Below are 18,692 nucleotides of genomic sequence, written 5' to 3'. Positions count from 1 at the left end.
GGGTTTGGGTAGAGGGATGAGGCGAGGACTCAATGATGCAGAGAGAAGGGCTCTTTAATAGTAGTAATAATAAAATAAACAAACAAAAACTACCCCGTAGGGGAAAACAGACTAAACTAGCAACCAGACTGCAAACACAAGGACAATAAATAGGAGGCTAATGAGGAGGATAACGAGGGAACACATGTGGGGAAAATTACATCAATAATCAGGTAACAAGATGGGTGGGGTCTTGTTGGAGACAATTGACGAGAGCACATGGCACATAGGAACTAAGACAAAAGCCATGTGCTCACACAAAACAAAAAAACACAAGCACATGGCCAGCAAACCAATCACTAGCCATGTGCTTGAATAGACACAAACACGCAGCTAATGAGCAAGCTCATAAACCGCGTGTTCACACGAGACGGCACGCAGCCAGTAAAAACTAAGCCGCGCACTCACATGAAAACAATGACATGAGGAGAGTATCAGGCCTCTGTCACAAAACCATGAATAACACTAGACTGGAGTGACAGAACCCTGACACTCCTATAGTAGAGAATGAGTGGAACTGTTCCTCAGGGGGTCTATAGTGCACTGTCTGATGCGATACTGTAGCTGACGGCTGAATGGTTGCAATTTTATCTCTAATAGTATCTATTTTAGAAGTAAAGTAGTTCATAAAGTCATTACTGCTGTGGTGTTGGGAAATGTCAGCACTTGTTGAGGCTTTAGTTTTCGTTAATTTAGCCACTGTATTGAATAAATACCTGGGGTTATGTTTGTTTTCTTCTAAAAGAGAAGAAAAGTAATCGGATCTAGCTGTTTTTAATGCTTTTCTGTAGGATAGGTTACTTTCCCGCCAAGCAATACTAAATACCTCAAGTTTTGTTTTCCTCCAGCTGCGCTCCATTTTTCGGGCTGCTCTCTTTAGGGTGCGAGTATGCGCATTATACCATGGTGTCAAACAGTTTTCCTTAACCTTCCTTAAGCGTAAAGGAGCAACTGTATTTAAAGTGCTAGGAAAGAGAGAGTCCATAGTTTCTGTTACATCATCAAGTTGTTCTGAGGTTTTGGATATGCTAAGGAATTTGGATACATCAGGAAGATAACTTAAAAAGCAGTCTTTTGTGGTAGAAGTGATGGTTCTTCCATACTTGTAACAAGAAGAATTTACAATTTTGGCTATATGAAGTTTGCACAAAACTAAATAATGATCTGAGATATCATCACTTGGCTGCATAATTTCAACACTATGAACCTCAATTCCATGTGACAGTATTAAATCCAGAGTATGATTTCGAAAATGAGTAGGTCCTGAAACGTGTTGTCTAACCCCAATAGAGTTCAGAATGTCTATAAATGCTGATCCCAATGCATCTTTTTCATTATCAACATGGATATTAAAATCACCAACTATTAAAACTTTATCTGCAGCCAGAACTAACTCGGATGAAAAATCACCAAACTCTTTAATAAAGTCTGTATGGTGCCCTGGTGGCCTGTATACAGTAGCCAGTACAAACATAACAGGGGATTTATCATTAACATTTGTTTCTCTGGATAATGTTATATGAAGCACCATTACTTCAAACGAGTTATACTTGAAGCCTGCCCTCTGAGAAATCCTGAAAAGCTTGTTATAAATTGAAGCAACACCTCCCCTTTGCCTTTTAGACGCAGCTCATGTTTATAACAGTAATCTTGGGGGGTGGACTCATTTAAAATAATGTAATCATCAGGTTTTAGCCAGGTTTCTGTCAAACAGAGCACATCTATATTATGATCAGTGATCATATTATTTACAAAAAGTGTTTTCGTAGAAAGGGATCTGATATTCAATAAGCCAAGCTTTATCATTTGTCAATCCATATTGCATCTGTTTTTTATTTGTTAAACCTCAATTAAATTGTTAATCTTAACTTGGTTTGGACGTTTTTTGTATTTTCTAGTTCGGGGAACAGACACAGTCTCTATAGTGTGATATCTAGGTGAAAAAGTCTCTATGTGCTGAGAATTAACTGACCTCTGTGACGTGAGGCAGCTAGCAGACGGTCGGTTTAGCCAGTCTGTCTGCTTCCTGACCTGGGCCCCAGTTAGTCAAGTATAAACACTAAGACTATTTGCCATATTTCTAGAGAGAAGAGTGGTGCCACCCCAGGAGCGATGAAGACCATCTCTTTTCAACAGGTCAGGTCTGCCCCAAAAGCTCGTCCAATTGTCTATGAAACCTATGTTATTCTGTGGGCACCACTTAGACATCCAGCCATTGAGTGATGACAATCTGCTCTGCATCTCGTCACCACGGTAAGCAGGGAGGGGACCAGAGCATATTACAGTGTCTGACATCGTGCTTGCAAGTTCACACACCTCTTTAATGTTATTTTTAGTGATCTCCGACTGGCGAAGTCGAACATCATTAGCGCCGGCATGAATAACAATCTTACTGTATTTACGTTTAGCATTAGCCAGCACTTTTAAATTTGCCAAGATGTCAGGCGCTCTGGCTCCCGGTAAACATTTGACTATGGTGGCTGGTGTCTCTATATTCACGTTCCGTACAATAGAATCACCAATAACTAGAGCACTCATCAGGTTTCTCAGTGGGTGCATCACTGAGTGGGGAGAAACTGTTTAATGTTTTGATCGGAACAGAAGAGCGGTGTTTTGACCCACGACTACGCTGCCTCACCGTCACCCAGTTGCCCTGCTGCAGGGGCTCTGTTGCCGGAACTGAACAATGTATAGGAATCCCTGAGCTAGACGCATCCAAAGCCGTATCTAGAGCCCTAATATTCTTACTGTCCTCAATTAAAGTTTGGATGCATGTCTCTAATTCTGAAATCTTCTCTGTCAGCCTAACTATTTCCCTGCATTTATCATATGTGAATCCCTCTTCTGCGACAGAGATAGATAAACTGTACATGTGGCAAGAGGTGCAAATAACAATAGCAGGAGAAGCCATTACTCACCGTGCTTGATGAAATATTCTTACTGCGGTTGTTTGATGAACTTGTGAAAAAAGGATTTTCATTCAGGATTTCACTCTTTGTGATGTCTCGTTTTGCCGTGTTCATCTAGTACGTGTCTGTGGGAGCACCACAATCAGTCATGATATCATTTGTGATATAAGTGGTCTCTATGGCCCTGTTTATTAAAGGGGTCCTATCAGCCACTTGTGTACAGTGGCCATGTTGGATTTTGGGTCTATTGAGTATTCCGGTATTGTGTCTATATTCACTTCTGGTTTTGCAAAATGCAAGTGCAGAGAGAGACCCAAATATTACCTTTTATATATCTTAAAATGCAATTAAGATCTGTATTGCTATAATTACTGTTCTATAAATGTTAATGAGCCATCCGGATGTTTAGGTCAATCAGAGATGAATGAATAAATGCACTAATCCTTACTGTTCAAGAAATTAAAGTTGACTTGAACTCATGCTGTGTGAACATTTCTACACAATGTCTTGTTCCCCTACCAATTTTGTAAATGTACAAGTTACTTATTTCTCAAAAATGTTTGTACTGTATCGACTATACCATTTGCCTTGTAAGACAGTTCATCTTCTTCGTAAAAAGCCGTTTCTCAATTCTTTGCAATGAAAGTGGGGGCTATAAAAATATCAAATGAATAAATAGCTATAGATATAATTAAAAGGTTTGTTTTACTTTAGTTCATTAATGCAAACAGTTCGTAAAAATCTACTGTTTGCACTGCTCATAGAAACCAGATAATGATTTATGTAACAGATGCTCTTAAACTCATTTTCACAAAACAGATAAATACTGATAAAAACATTAATTAATATATTAATTAATAAATGCAAACCTACAATGATTAAATTATACAGATCCAGTTATAAATGAGGTTACCAAATAAAGTTAATAAAACATACACTGATTCCATAAGGTACAGTAGGTTGAAGTCTCTGAGCATCTCATTTGACAGTCACACAACATATGATCCCATAGATAGCAGTCAGAACAAAATCAGCTCTCTAAAAATCTATATTTCTGCACAATTGTGTGGTTTGTGTTTGAATGAAAAGATACCTGTGGAACCACTGACACTGAACTGCATTATAAGCAGCAGAAAGAATGACGCAATCTCCATGACGAATTTCCATACAGAGATACACAATAATGCAAGGAGAAATGTTTTATTTTTTTTATGCAAACTTTGAGAAGACCGGAAGTAAGCAAGACCACACTCAAGTCGCCAAAGCTCACTGACACCGTCTTGTGCACCTAGCCAGTTATGCCCTTTTTGAATTGTTTTTTTTTTTTGGGGGGGGGGGGGGGGGGGCCTAATACAGGCTTTTAGCTGCTCAACTGTCTTGTAGCATCTTTCTCTTTATGATGCGCCAAATGTTTTCTATGGGTGAAAGATCTGGACTGCAGGCTGACCATTTCAGTACCCGGATCCTTCTTCTACGCAGCCATGATGTTGTAGTTGATGAAGTATGCGATCTGGGATTGTCATGTTGGAAAATGCAAGGTCTTGTTTAATATTTAATATTAGTAACAGTAATATTTGGCATGACATTTCAAAATGTCTCACTTTCAACATTTGATATGTTATCTATATTCTATTGTGGATAAAATATAAGTTGAGTATTTGTAAATTATTTAATTCCTTTTTTGCTCACAATTTGTATAGTGTCCCAACTACAGTATACGCGAGCTTATTTCACAATATTAGATCAAAGGTAAAAAAAAGTCCATGCAAAGAAATCAGGAAAGTTGTCGATTGCGACAAAAGAGATGGATTAAAACACCTGGTGTAAATGGGAATGTGTCTCCCCCATCTACCTGTGTGTGATCCGACTGACCAAACCCATGTTACAGTTTTTCTCCATTGGTTTGCCTCATTTCTTTAAACAGAAACTACATTCTCAAAACTCTAAGACCATTTGGCAAAACAGTCATATCTCTCCCAAAACTGTTCACTCATGCTTCAAAACTAAATTCCTTTCCCATATAAAGAATCAGTGCAACAGAAATGGCAAAGATCCTTCTCAATTGCTTTGGCTCATTTCTTGAAACAGACAGGACATTCTCAACACTCTTGGTGCTTTTGCCAAAATAACGTGGACGTTTCGGCACTACACCATGGTTCACCTCCAAAATGCTTTGTCCCTTTGGTATTGTGTGAGCACTGCAAGTCAAAATGTTTAGATGTTTTGTCACTATGGCAGAGGACCATTGCAATATCTCTCATGCCCACCTTTAGGTCTTAGCCCAGTCCTTCAATGACAATGGCTACTGTACTGTTTTTGTTTTTCTAGCTAACAGAATACAATTCTGTATAAAACTGAAAAAAAAAGAAAAAAGAAATAGGATTTTATTGTAAGAGTAGCCTCCAAGGTTTGACATCACACATTGCACTCATACTGCCAAGGAAATTGTAACCAATATCATTCACACACATTCCATACATCAGAGTAAAAAGAAAATGTACACAGCATAATAAACTGTGATATAAACACACAAACAAAAAACAATAAAAATTATATGCTGCCTATATTGCTGTAAATAAAGCTGGAGTTTCAGAACTAACAGTTCTTCACTGGCCGCTGTCCTCACCCTCTTGGTCATCCACACGTTGCTGTCTGTCTGGCCACAGATTCTTATCCACATCACAGCGTATATTCTCCTTTGAGATGCAACAAGGGAAGAAACTGCGTCCATGTCGCAACCATCCCCTACAATGATCTCCTGTAATATCCTCACACGCAGCATCCATTAAATGGAGCAGGGACCTCTGATCTTAAGCTGATGCTCATACATTCTCCACCTCCAAGTGGAGAAAAACTCCTCAATAGGAATGAGGAAAGGAGAGTAAGGTGGTAGGAACGCCATGACCATCCTTGGATGAGTAGTGAACCAGGCCCTGATAAACGGGCCACAGTGGAAATTCGCATTTGTCCCATACAATGAAATACTGTGGTAGGTGAAGCCTTCTTCAATATTCTGTCTATTGTGGAGATGCTTATAGAGTTGACATTTTGGAATATTGCATTGTCTTGTAGGATTGCAGCACGGATCTATCTCAATTACAGGGAAGTCGTGGCCTTGTGGTTAGAGATTTTGACTCCTAACCCTAGGGTTGTGGGTTTGAGTCTCGGTCCTGCAATACCACGACTGAGGTGCCCTTGAGCAAGGCACAGAACCCCAACTGCTCCCTGGGCGCCGCAGCATAAATGGCTGCCAACTGTTCCGGGTGTGTGTTCACAGTGTGTGTGTGCGTTCACTGCTGTGTGTGTGCACTTTGGATGGGTTAAATGCAGAGCATGAATTATGAGTATGGGGCACCATACTTGGCTGAATGTCACGGCAATGTGATGGCATTATTTGTCATCACCATGTTACAGATCTGTTGTTCATTGAGGAATATCCTCTGGCACCCGTGCAAGGTTGTCATCCAATCCTAGGCATAGCATTCAAAGGACAACACTCCATTTGTAATATATACCTTATGTATTCCTTACAGAAAGAGTTACCTATGTAATTGTATTGTTGTTTTACTTACAGTAACTTTACCACAATTCTAATGCATCACTTTACAGTGACTGGAATACTTCTGTTAACTGTATCATCAAGGATTCATAAATGGTATTCATGATATTATGTTCTTGATTAATTTTGACAATTGAACAGACTATTGTGCATGTGATGACTTAAACAATAAAATGACGCTGTCATGTTTTGGAGCGAACAACCATTAGACTGAGAATCAACAATCAGTTTAAAACAACAAGATCTATTCACTTGGAAATTGTGCTAAATGTAGGCTACCTGTACTTAATCATCTGCAAAGATGTACTGAGACATTGAGACATGTACTTAGACATTTGCAATTTGATGAAATGAACGAGAATATCAATTCTGTTGGCAAGTGGTTTGGGGGTGTGTCCATGTTGTTTTGAGAATGTAATTTCTGTTTCAAGAAATGAGCCAAACCAATGGAGAAAAACTGTAATACCAGGTGTAAACACAGCTTATGACAAGGAAGGAATAACTTGGCGTAACTGAGAACTCTGCAGAGGCTGCAGAAAAGGGAATCTTCTGGTTTGAGGCAGGGAGTCTGAGATCCTGGTTTGTAGATGTGAACAGCTTGGGTGCTGATAGTACACAAGTTTGGTTTGAGATGAATATGACCTCATCTGTAGCAGATATGGGCGCTGACTCAGGGTCCATGGTCGGCATGAGTGTGGACTCATGGCTGTGAACATGACAGCAGATGGAAGTGGGAAATCTGGCATTCTTGGGCGAAACTGGGGGAAAAGAGTGAACACCATTCACCATAACTTTGCCTGTAATTGCAACATTTAAACAAATATATTTGAGAACAGTCTCATTAAAATCTATCAAATGAGTGATCTTACAACACCAGGCCCATTGGAAAACTGTTCATGTAGTGGCATTTTTTTTTGGATGTTTTGCAACACTTTCAAAATGAAATGTTCAGTGAGTGGCACTAAAAGCATGTTAAATTTTATCCAAAACAGATGGATGTGAATCTGGCAGTGGTAATTTTTTGTATTGCGGCACATTGGAAATGAAATGTCCAGTGAGTGGTGCTAAAAGGTCAGTGCTCTATTGCATCTAAAAAATAAATAAATAAATAACGCACCTACACTAAACCTAAATGACACCTTTAACAAATTATTAAAGTTTTACAAATTATTTTCATCTTTGTGCCCATATTTCTTTTTCCTTTTCTATATCACAATGACATTGTAAAGGTTTTTTTTTTTTTGTATTATTATTTTTGGTCAGACCACTAGTAAAAGTGTAACTGGGAATTCTATCCAGTCTCTTTCAATCAATATCCCTCATACAGTAATGCGTAAATGTGTACATTTGGATATATAAAATTAAATTAAAATTAAATTTATGCATTTAGCAGACACTTCTATCCAAAGCGACTCCAAAGCCAGTGCATTCAGGCTATCAATTTTTACCTATCATGTGTTCCCGGGGAATCGACCCCCCAACCTTGCGCTTGAGAAAACACAATGCTCTACCAATTGAGCTACAGGAACACTATATACTGTATGGATAAATAATCATATTCCATACTGTTCAATACAGTAACTGTCATCCAAAATGTCGCCATAGTTTACATCAGACTGTTACTGTTTTGCAAATGTCAAGGATGATTTGAGGAATGTACCTAAGTGACTGAGAAAACTGTAATTGTGATGATTTTGGCTCACATATAACAAAAACTGACCAGTTCACTATCTCAACAAATTAGAATATGGTGACATGCTAATCAGCTAATCAACTCAAAACACATGCAAAGGTATCCTGAACCTTCCATGGGGAAGACTGCTGATCTGACAGTTGTCCATAAGACAATCATTGACACTCTTCACAAGGAGGGTAAGCCACAAACATTCATTGCCAAAGAAGCTGGTTGTTCACAGAGTGCTGTATCCAAGCGAGAGAACCACAGTCTTTTGAGGATTGTCAAGCAAAATCGATTCAAGAATTAGAGTGAACTTCACAAGGAATGGACTGAGGCTGGGGTCAAGGCATCAAGAGCCACCACACACAGACGTGTCAAGGAATTTGGATACAGTTGTCGTATTCCTCTTGTTAAGCCACTCCTGAGGCATCTTACCTGGGCTAATGAGAAGAACTGGACTGTTGCCCAGTGGTCCAAAGTCCTCTTTTCAGATGAGAGCAAGTTTTGTATTTCATTTGGAAACCAAGGTCCTAGAGTCTGGAGGAAGGGTGGAAAATTCATAGCCGAAGTTGCTTGTAGTCCAGTGTTATGTTTCCACAGTCTGTGATGATTTGGAGTGCAATGTCATCTGCTGGTGTTGGTCCATTGTGTTTTTGTTTTAAAAAGTCACTGCAGTTTACCAGTTTACCAAGAAGTTTTGGAGCACTTCATGCATCTTTCTGCTGACCATCATTTTGAAGATGCTGATTTCATTTTCCAGGAGGATTTGGCACCTGCCCACACTGCCAAAAGCACCAAAAGTTTGTTAAATGACCATGGTGTTGGTGTGCTTGACTGGCCAGCAAACTCACCAGACCTGAAACCCAGAGAGAATCTATGGGCTATTGTCAAGAGCAAAATGAGAAACACGAGACCAAACAATGCAGATGAGCTGAAGGCCACTGTCAAAGAAACCTCTGCTTCCATACCACTTCAGCAGTGAAACAAACAGCCGAACTGAGGCAGTAATTAAAAGTAAAGGAACCCCTACCAAGTATTGAGTACATGTGCAGTAAATGATCATACTTTCCAGAAGGCCAACAATTCACTAAAAAGTTTTTTTTTTTTTTTTGGTCTTATGAAGTATTCTAATTTGTTGAGATAGTGAATTGGAGGGGTTTTGTTAAATGTGGTAATTAAAAGTACCAAATACTTAAACGACTTCAGTCTGAGTGCACTGAATTTATTTAATACACGAGTTACACAAAGTGAGTTGAATTACTGAAATAAATGAACTTTTCCACGACATTCTTATTTATTGAGATGCACCTGTAAATAGTACACTCTGGTGGACGTGTTTTGAGGTCATAACATGGTATCATGTGAAGTATCATACAGAAATAAGTCTTTATTAATAGATAATCTGACCCTGTAATCATAATTTAATTGAACAGGAATTAAAGTTGTTGGTGATTTACTGCCAGTAGTGTTCATTTCAGATGGAAACTGCAGTGAATTGTATGTATAGATATGTTTTTGGAGTGGTAGAGTAGTAAATGTAGATGCATGTTTTTGTATGACTCTATGTGTCTCTGTCCTTGAATAAGAGAGGACAGTTTGTTTGCCTGGTTCATAGTTGATGGTTCTGCATACTTCTTCAGCAAAATGACAAAGTTGGAACCTAAGTGCAGCTGAATAATCACAAAAACCAGCAAATCTGTTAATGCTACCTACATTCATTTTTATGGCCCTAAACTCTTACTGTAAGCAATAATTATTTCATTTATCTATTTGTTAGGACACTGGGAGAAACATCTGAGACAAAGTTGGTATTTAAATAAAACATAATATCAACTCAGTTAAGTTTTCTAAAAAGAGCCATTTTCTCTGGGCTATAGTTTACAAATTTGACTGCTGGCCAAATGCGTGCCCTAAGCAGGATTGTATTGTTGTGCCCCCCTTCCTCAAATATGATGATGGAAAAAAATACCTACTATAGGGGTGAAAAGAGAACTTTAATCAAATAAAAAAGTAAATGAATAAATTATATTATTTACAAATTACAATTGTAGCTCTTGACATTTACCTATGGCTATAACTTAATTATGACTCTAATTTATTTTATAGTCTCAAGCATTCAGAAATCATGCAAAAGGAAAATAAGTAGTTTTACTATGATAAAATCTTTGTAAGGGTTGTGATATGCACATTTTTTGTTGAAGAAATTATAAAGGCTGTGTCATCTATAGCAAAAAGGTGGCCAAAAATGAAATATTAATTAGTAAGTACCTTGTTTAGGTAATTAGCCTAAACAAGGATTTGATTGTCCTGTAAGTGTAACAGAAGCAATTACATGGCATTTGGCTCCTTTTCCAGGCATTTGTAATAACATGTACATAAATTGTTTATTTTGTATTTGCCAACATTATGTATTTTAACTGTGTTATTATTAACAAATCATTATTGCCTCATTAATTTTTATTTTTTTTATAATGCATTTTAAGTCATTTTTAAAGGCTGTTGATGGCTTACGTCTGTTTTTATAGCAACAACATCAACAACAAAAAATTACAGTATATTAATACTTCTTTGTTAATTATTATTTGAAGTAACAAATCCATTGGTTAATTTACAGTTACCATGGCTACAAGAATGATGATTTGTGGAGTTATTGTTAAAACCATGGGTAATTTACAGTTACCATGGCTACAAGAATTATGATTTGTGGAGTTATTGTTAAAACCATAGGTAATTTACAGTTACCATGGCTACAAGAATTATGATTTGTGGAGTTATTGTTAAAACCATAGGTAATTTACAGTTACCATGGCTACACGAATTATGATTTGTGGAGTTATTGTTAAAACCATAGGTAATTTACAGTTACCATGGCTACAAGAATTATGATTTGTGGAGTCATTGTTAAAACCATGGGTTTTTTTCGTAAGGGAACCTAAAAACAAATTATATTAAAAAAAAACTTTCACAGGAATGTGCCTGAAAGTGATAAACGGGCCTTTATAATTTATTTTATTATATATTAAAAATGTATAAGGTGTGCATTGTAGCTGAGACCTAAATTAACACATTACAATTGTTTTATGACTGCAAGTCTTTCTCCTCAAATGCTATTGAGCTATAAATTTGCGTTTGAGCCCATCTGAAAAAGTAGCATAATTTACATATGATTTAAAGTTTATTTTAATAAATATCAAACATTCAATTCAATTGTGCATTATAGCGGACACCTAGATGAACAATGCCGTTTGTTTTTATGACTGTAAGTCATTCTCCTCATGTGCTACTGACGTTAGAAAAGTGTAAACCAATATCGCATGTATACGGTGGCCGAGAGAACTCAACACGCTGCAACTTAAGAAAACACATGCAAATTGAAAAAACACCAGCAAATGAAGAAAACATCTTCATCAATTTGACAACACAAGTGTTGCAAAGCATCACAAGACATGCATATAACTAAATGCGCTGCAAATCCTTCACAACACATGCAAATTAAGAAACACTGCAAATCCTCACAACACATACACATTAAGAAACAATTAATGAAGCATTGCAAATTTATTAGCATTAACCTTGAAATTATATTTAGCTGAGGATATTAAAGTTAGCCATCTTAAGTAACGTTTTACATTTAATCATGTAATTATTCAGCTTATTTAGGCTAATACTATCCAAAAGATAAAGGAATCACGCAATCAGGGTGTAAAAAAAATAAAAAATAAATAAAAAACTCACCTTTCAGTTCACCAACAGCTCCACTGACCAGTAGCCACTGCACGATAAGCAAATCCAAGCCAGGTCCGACACTTTTTCGGGTATCCTTGAAACATTTCCATTGAGGTCAGTGCTATTTGCAACGTGTTTGTTAATTTGCATGAGTGTGAAGGATTTGCAGCGCGTTTCGTTATATGCGTGTGTCGTGAGATTTTTCAGCGCGTTCTGTTATATGCATGTGCTGTGAGGATTTGCAACATTTGTGTTGTTAAACTGATGAAGATGTTTTTTTTGTTAGTTTTTTTGCTGGTGTTTTCTCAATTTGCATGTGTTTTCTTAAATTGCAGCGCATTGATTTCTCTCGGCCACCATACATGTAACTTTAGAGACGGTCCCTAAATTTGAGACTCTCGAACGTCCAATGTCAAGCCAACATTATGCCTGTTTTTTTTTGTTTGTTTGTTTGTTTTTTGTTTTCTTTTCTCTGCACTGGATTGCTGATGTCCTTTACCTGGGCATAGATGTCCATCCATCAGTCATGAACATTCAGCCGCCACCATGAGGTGCGAGCGGTTGCGAGCGCGGATGGGAGAATGGCGAGGTTTTTTTTTTTTGAGCCACTGGGAGGGTGCCCCCTCTGGGAGTTGATGCCGAATATGCAGTATATAGCATAGACGGTTTCAACGGCAACAACACAAACAAACGTTACTGCGCATGCGCGCTTTTGTGGCCCTAACTTAACTTCCGGTAGACTTCCAAACAGAATCAATAACAATAGCCAAGCGCCATTAGAGTAGATAACAAACAAGAGTTGATAACAAACAAAATATGTTTGCTGCGTAAATCAGGCGGACTTAATGAAAATGCAAATTAATTCTTTGCCAGCAGGAGATGCTTTAAAGCGCAAGAAATAGAGGTTTCCCCAGTAACAGCTGTAAACAGAGCTAACGTTACCTCACAAACGCTGCTTTATCAGGCATATAACATACAAGTCTTCCTTCAGAAATACAGCGATATAAAAACACCCGTGCCTTGTTTTGATATTTAAACATAGAAATGTAAGGAATTATAATTATTATTATTATTATTATTATTATTATTATTAAACGTGCAGTACGTGCTCATGTTTATTCAACGAAGCCTTTTGGAAAATCGATCAGTTTTAAGATTGTGGCGAGTCTCCACAAATAAATAAATGTATGGAAAACACATCCCAGAGCACAACCACCTGAGCCCAACTTCAGTCTACTCATCACCTTAACTTTAACTGAGTTTGTAGAAGGCATTGCAGCCAGACCGATATACACAACACAGACCGGAAGTTAACTTAGGGCCAGGCGTGTGCGCCCGATGAAACCGTCTATAGGGGGCAGCCTTACCGGTGTTATGTGTTACAGACATATGGATATGAGGAAATTGTAATGTTTATTAGACTTGCTGAGTACTAGTTTTTCTACTACTTAACTTATAGTAGTTGTCCCCCTGATTTAGTTCCTGGTTTCTTGAACATCATGTATAAGGCCATGTTTACTCTGTGGCTTTGTTACTTGTTCTTTTCAATAGTTGTTGAACAACTGGCTACTACAATATATTACACAACAAACTGAATAGAGTACATATTTAATTTTTTCTGACATTCCTTCAACTTTAATGAGTTCAATTCACCTCTACCGATCCAATAAACAGCTACCGATTTCAGGTCATTGCACATGCCTATGAGGAATGCACATGATTTTCATACTTGATCCTGAAAGCACATTACAAGCAGCACTTGAGATAATGTTTGGATTTTTCTCAGGTGAGCAAAACGCGTAGACAACCCTCCCTGGAGGAGGTTAACTGTAGAAAGCAGGTTGCTATGGCAATCCTCGCTGCTAGAGAGATGCCAAAAATAAAAAGCTGAAAATTCTAGGTTAGTGCACTGACTGAACTGACATTACTATTTTGTGGCTTTATAATAGCTTCCAAGTATTTTGCAGTACTTGCAACCATCTTATTTGACAAGAATGGTGAAAATTGGCTCTCTGGTTATGTAGAAAAGTATTATTACAGCTTTCCTCTACAAGCTGCATGAGTTGAGGTATCGTTCATGTCTGTTGCACAGCCAGTGCAGATGACTTACTGTAATGCTAAATTTTAAAACTTTTGTTCAAATGACGAAATATGATCAACAGTAAAAGTGATGGTTATTAAGTGGTAAAAAAAAATTCTTCAGATCTTGTTATGTTGGCTAGTTGGTGATTTTATTAGAATATTATTATTAGAAATATTTAGAAAATATTAGAAATATTTATCCAGAATTTTGTTGTTGTTTTTCCACCACACATAAAAATGTATGGCCTTTTTTTGTAAGTTACCTTTTTTTTTTTTTTTTTCTTCACTTCATTGTAATGTGAATGCATTTTAAAAATAGACTTCGGTACAAACTGTTTAGAAGAATCATATTAGGTCACCACTTCATTACAGCAAGTGGGAGAAAAAAGAAAACAAAAAGCTCATAAACTTTTATTTTGCATTTATGGCTCAAAATTTTAATTCATTTAAATAAAAGCTTGCTAACCTGCCTATTTTTAACCTTTCATCCATCATTTGGGGAGATAAAAAAATCATAGTGCATAAATTTTCCTATTATAAAATAGGATATTTAAATAAATTTTGAACTGAGATGATTTGAGCTTTGTGACATGGTGCATTATCCTGCTGGAAGTAGCCATCAGGACATGGACATGGTCAGCAACAATACTCAGGTCGGCTGTGGCATTTAAACGATGCTCAATTTGTACTAAGGGTCCCAAAGTGTGCCAAGAAAATATCCCCCACACCATAACACCACCAGCAGCACTTGTCCTGTTATTGTCAGTGAAGTCCACTTCAACTGAATATACCGTGCTCAGGGAGTAGGGAGCAGTGGACACTGCGTAGGGACCCTGTCGAATGGAACACACCTACAGACTCTCCATTAATGCAGCACTGACTCATTTACATAAGTTAAACCTGACTGGCCAGCTGGATCACTAGTCATGCAAGTCATAGGTACTATGCATTTAAAAGTTCATACACTGATATATAAACATTTATGTATATACAGTGTATGTTTCTACAGAGGACAGGGGCATTCATTTAGGCAGGTGGACAATATTTTGCAATGTGTGAATTGTACAGTATGTCAGTCTTGAAGAGGATCTTATTTGTTGTTTAGATGCAAACTTTTTTATTTTATTTTTTTATTTAGTAATTCTCATTTTGTCTCATGATGTAATATTTGCCTTGACGCCTGTGCCATTACTCCATTTGAGTATATGATCTTGGCCACCATCATAGCCAACTGCATCGTTTTATCCCTGGAACAGCATCTTCCTGGTGAGGACAAGACACCTATGTCCAAAAGGCTGGTAAGCATTAAAAACATTATTAAATTCACATTTTACATAAACATAACTGAACCTTTCAAAATTCTTGCTATTACGAATGCTACATATGATCTAAATTATTGGATTCCCAGAGTATAAAATAAAATGCATACTGTTGCTCAGAAGCTAGTGGCAACCAACATCGCTGGGAAATCATGTGCATGAGACAGAAAAAAAGGCCCACAAATCTGTGGCCACGGTTTTGCAATTTGCCTCCTCAATTTATAAACCCTACTCACAAATAATTAGCAATTCCCACTTTAATGCATGAAGATAATAAAAGATCAAACTCAGTATGCATCTTACTGATGCTACAAACTATGTACAGGCAAGTTGATGAGGCCCGAAACACTGAATGTGGCTCAAGGGACAAATACAGTGTTATAAAACACACACACACACACACACACACACACACAGAAACAAATTCAGAATACAGTTTATTAAAAATATGTACCATGGAAAAGAAAGCAGACGTGGCCAGAATATAAATTCATCAGCAGCAAGGCGTATACTGAGTTTAAGTATCACTGCATTGAGCCACTTAAAGCGTTTTCTTTATAATAGTTTTCTATGGGAGACCTGACACATAAAATAATGCAGTTTCTGTAATTTTAGCTGATAATAGTGTTTTTTTTTATCATTGTGTTATGATTGACTAAATGTTCGTATTGAAAGAGAACATGTGTTAGTGTTTTGAATAATTATTTGATTTACAATGTGTGTTTTTGAGCATGAAATTAACCGTTTTGCCAATTGTGTGTTTTAGGTGTGTTGGTGCATTAAAGTTTTTTTTCAATTGCTTAAGCACAATTTTGAAAACAGGGCCCGGTTTTTCAAACCCATTCACACAATTAGCACAACACTACACCAAAGTAGCACAACACCTCAGATCATTTGCAAAATTAAACACTTTTGTCAAAACTATACAATGTCTTATAAAAACCTTATTTTGTTGTCATAATAAACACAACCATCATATGGTCTGACTCTGTTTGAATCAGTTAAACACTCCTGTGCTCAACCGAAAACACTTTTAGCATTTACACAGAAAGTGTAAAAATAAATTTACCAACACCACATGACACCAATTGTGCAGACTGATGAAAATATAAATTTATTTTCATGTACTCAAATCAGTCAATACTGAACATTTCAACAAAACATTCATAAAACATTTTCCAGTTTTCATATATTACAGTATTACTGAACGTACCATTGTACTCTAAGCTTACAGTAATACTGTAACATAAATTACATATCCAGTTCAGTACCGTAACTAAACATCTCTCCGCCTAGCTGGATCTGGCCACAGGGCCTCGTCAACATCACAGGCTATATTTTAATTTGCAAAGCAATGTGGGAAGAATCTTTTCGAGTGACGAATCCACCCTTGTATAGATGCTGGTTCAATTTGATCACATGCTTCCTCCATAGCTTGAATGAGGGGCATCTGGACATAGGGCCGGAGATCATAAACCTTCCATCGCCATGTTGAGAAGAACTCCTCGATGGGGTTCAGGAAGGGGGAGTATGGCGGTAGGTATTGAACTGTAAATTGTGGGTGTTGTTGAAACCAGTTTTGGACCAGAGCAGAACGATGGAAAGCTACATTGTCCCAGATGACAATGTATTGCATCTGGTCCCTTTGGTTTGCTGCTGTGATGATATTGTGTAATCGGTCTAAAAATGTGAGAATGAGTTCAGTGTTGTAAGGACCCAGGTTGGCATGGCGGTGGAGGACCCCATTCTGTGTAATGGCAGCACAAAGGATAATGTTACCCCCACGTTGCCCTGGTACATTGACAATAGCCCTGTGGCCGATGATGTTTCTTCCCCTTCTTCGTACTGTTGTCAGGTTAAATCCAGCCTCGTCAATGTAAATAAACTCATGTGGGACTTCCTCCGCATCCATTTGCAAAACTCTCTGAAATACAGCAAAAGATCACATTGTGTAGATCAGTATACTGTAGGTCTGCTATACAGTAAAATTACATGTACAGTAAAAAGGTAATGTGTGCAGTACACAATACTACAGTCAGTGAACAAAACGTACCACCACATATTCACGCCACAGGACTTTCACCCTGTCTGAATTTCTTTCAAATGGCACTTAATTCAGTTGTTTCATCAGAACTTTATGTTTTTTAAGGATACAGGCTATTGTTTACAGAGAGACCTGTTGGACTTTATTGAAAATTAGGTGATCATTGACAATATGGGCTTGAATTACTCAAAGTCTGATTGCATTATTGGCCAAAACGAGGTTTATGATCTCTCTCTCTTGCTCCTGTGTGAATATGCCCCCCCCCCCTCCTTGGTGTTCACGACATTCAATCCGATGTTGGCCAAACAAAATACACAGCTTACTGTAAAATGATACATACAGGAATATATACAGTACCAAAATATAGAGTACATATACAGTACTGTAGATATAGTACATGCAGTAAGCAATGGATTTTCTGTTGACTGAAGAGAAGTTTCTCACCTGTGCTCTTGACGAAATGTCCGAACTATTGATGCCACCGTGTACCTGCTTAGGTTAGGCTGTACTCTCAATCCAGCCTCCCTCAGTGTTAGTCCGTGGTTTATTACATGGTCCACAATTGTAGCACAAATTTCGTTACACAGATTTGGTTGTCTTCTTCTTTGTGCATGTCCTACCCCTCCTCCAGGTCTTCCTCTTCCTCTTCCTCTTCCTTGGCCTCTTCCTCCACCTGGTACTCTCTGGATTCCCCCTCTAATCCGCACTCTCCCTCTTCCTCTGACACCATTCATTTTTGTTGAAGACAGGTGAACTTACCTGTTGCCTTTTTATGGTGCTTTAACCTGATTGGTGTGTCTACAATTAAGCACCAGTGTGTGTGCACACCTGGTGCCTGTGTTTAACCATTTGGTTCATGGGTGTGCTCATTTGAAAGCCTTTGCTTTAAAATGGCAAGGAAATTACATCATGATACATTTCTGTGTCAAATGCATACAAGTGTGTTTAGTGTTTTGCAAATCACTGTGTGTAATGTTTTGCAAAAAGTGTGAAGCTGACAATGTGCTTACAGTTGTGCAAATCTAGGCCGGTGTTTTGCTCCTTGAGTGTAAGGTTTGCTAATTGTGGGAAAGTTCTAATTTTAGTGTGTAAGCAATTGAAAAAAACTGTAAAAGTTTAGGAAACTTGTTAAATGTATTGAAAAACTGTATTTCTTTTGCTGCAGAAATTCAATACAAAAAATGAATGACCATCTCAGAGTAGCTTTATAAAATGTACAGTTTGTGTAAAAAAATTACAGACACAGAATTGCTGCAGTAAAGACTTTATTTGCAACAGGACATTATAAAAGCAGCGAAAACAAGAATACAAGAAAAAAATGTATTTATAATTTATG

The 18,692-nt window shown here is 37.6% G+C and overlaps 1 protein-coding gene across 1 annotated transcript in view; it reads left to right on the top strand.

Moving 5' to 3' along the window:
• Positions 1 to 18,692, top strand: part of LOC132155296 (voltage-dependent R-type calcium channel subunit alpha-1E-like) — a 116,544-nt gene that overhangs the window by 4,707 nt on the left and 93,145 nt on the right. Inside the window, exon 2 of the mRNA XM_059564174.1 lies at positions 15,186 to 15,291. Coding sequence (XP_059420157.1) covers positions 15,186 to 15,291 — 106 coding nt within the window. The remainder of the gene's footprint in view (positions 1 to 15,185; positions 15,292 to 18,692) is intronic.

This window comes from Carassius carassius, chromosome 12 (assembly GCF_963082965.1).
Source record: "Carassius carassius chromosome 12, fCarCar2.1, whole genome shotgun sequence".
Taxonomy (NCBI): Eukaryota; Metazoa; Chordata; class Actinopteri; order Cypriniformes; family Cyprinidae; genus Carassius; species Carassius carassius.
This window is presented reverse-complemented; position numbering and strand designations above follow the sequence as displayed.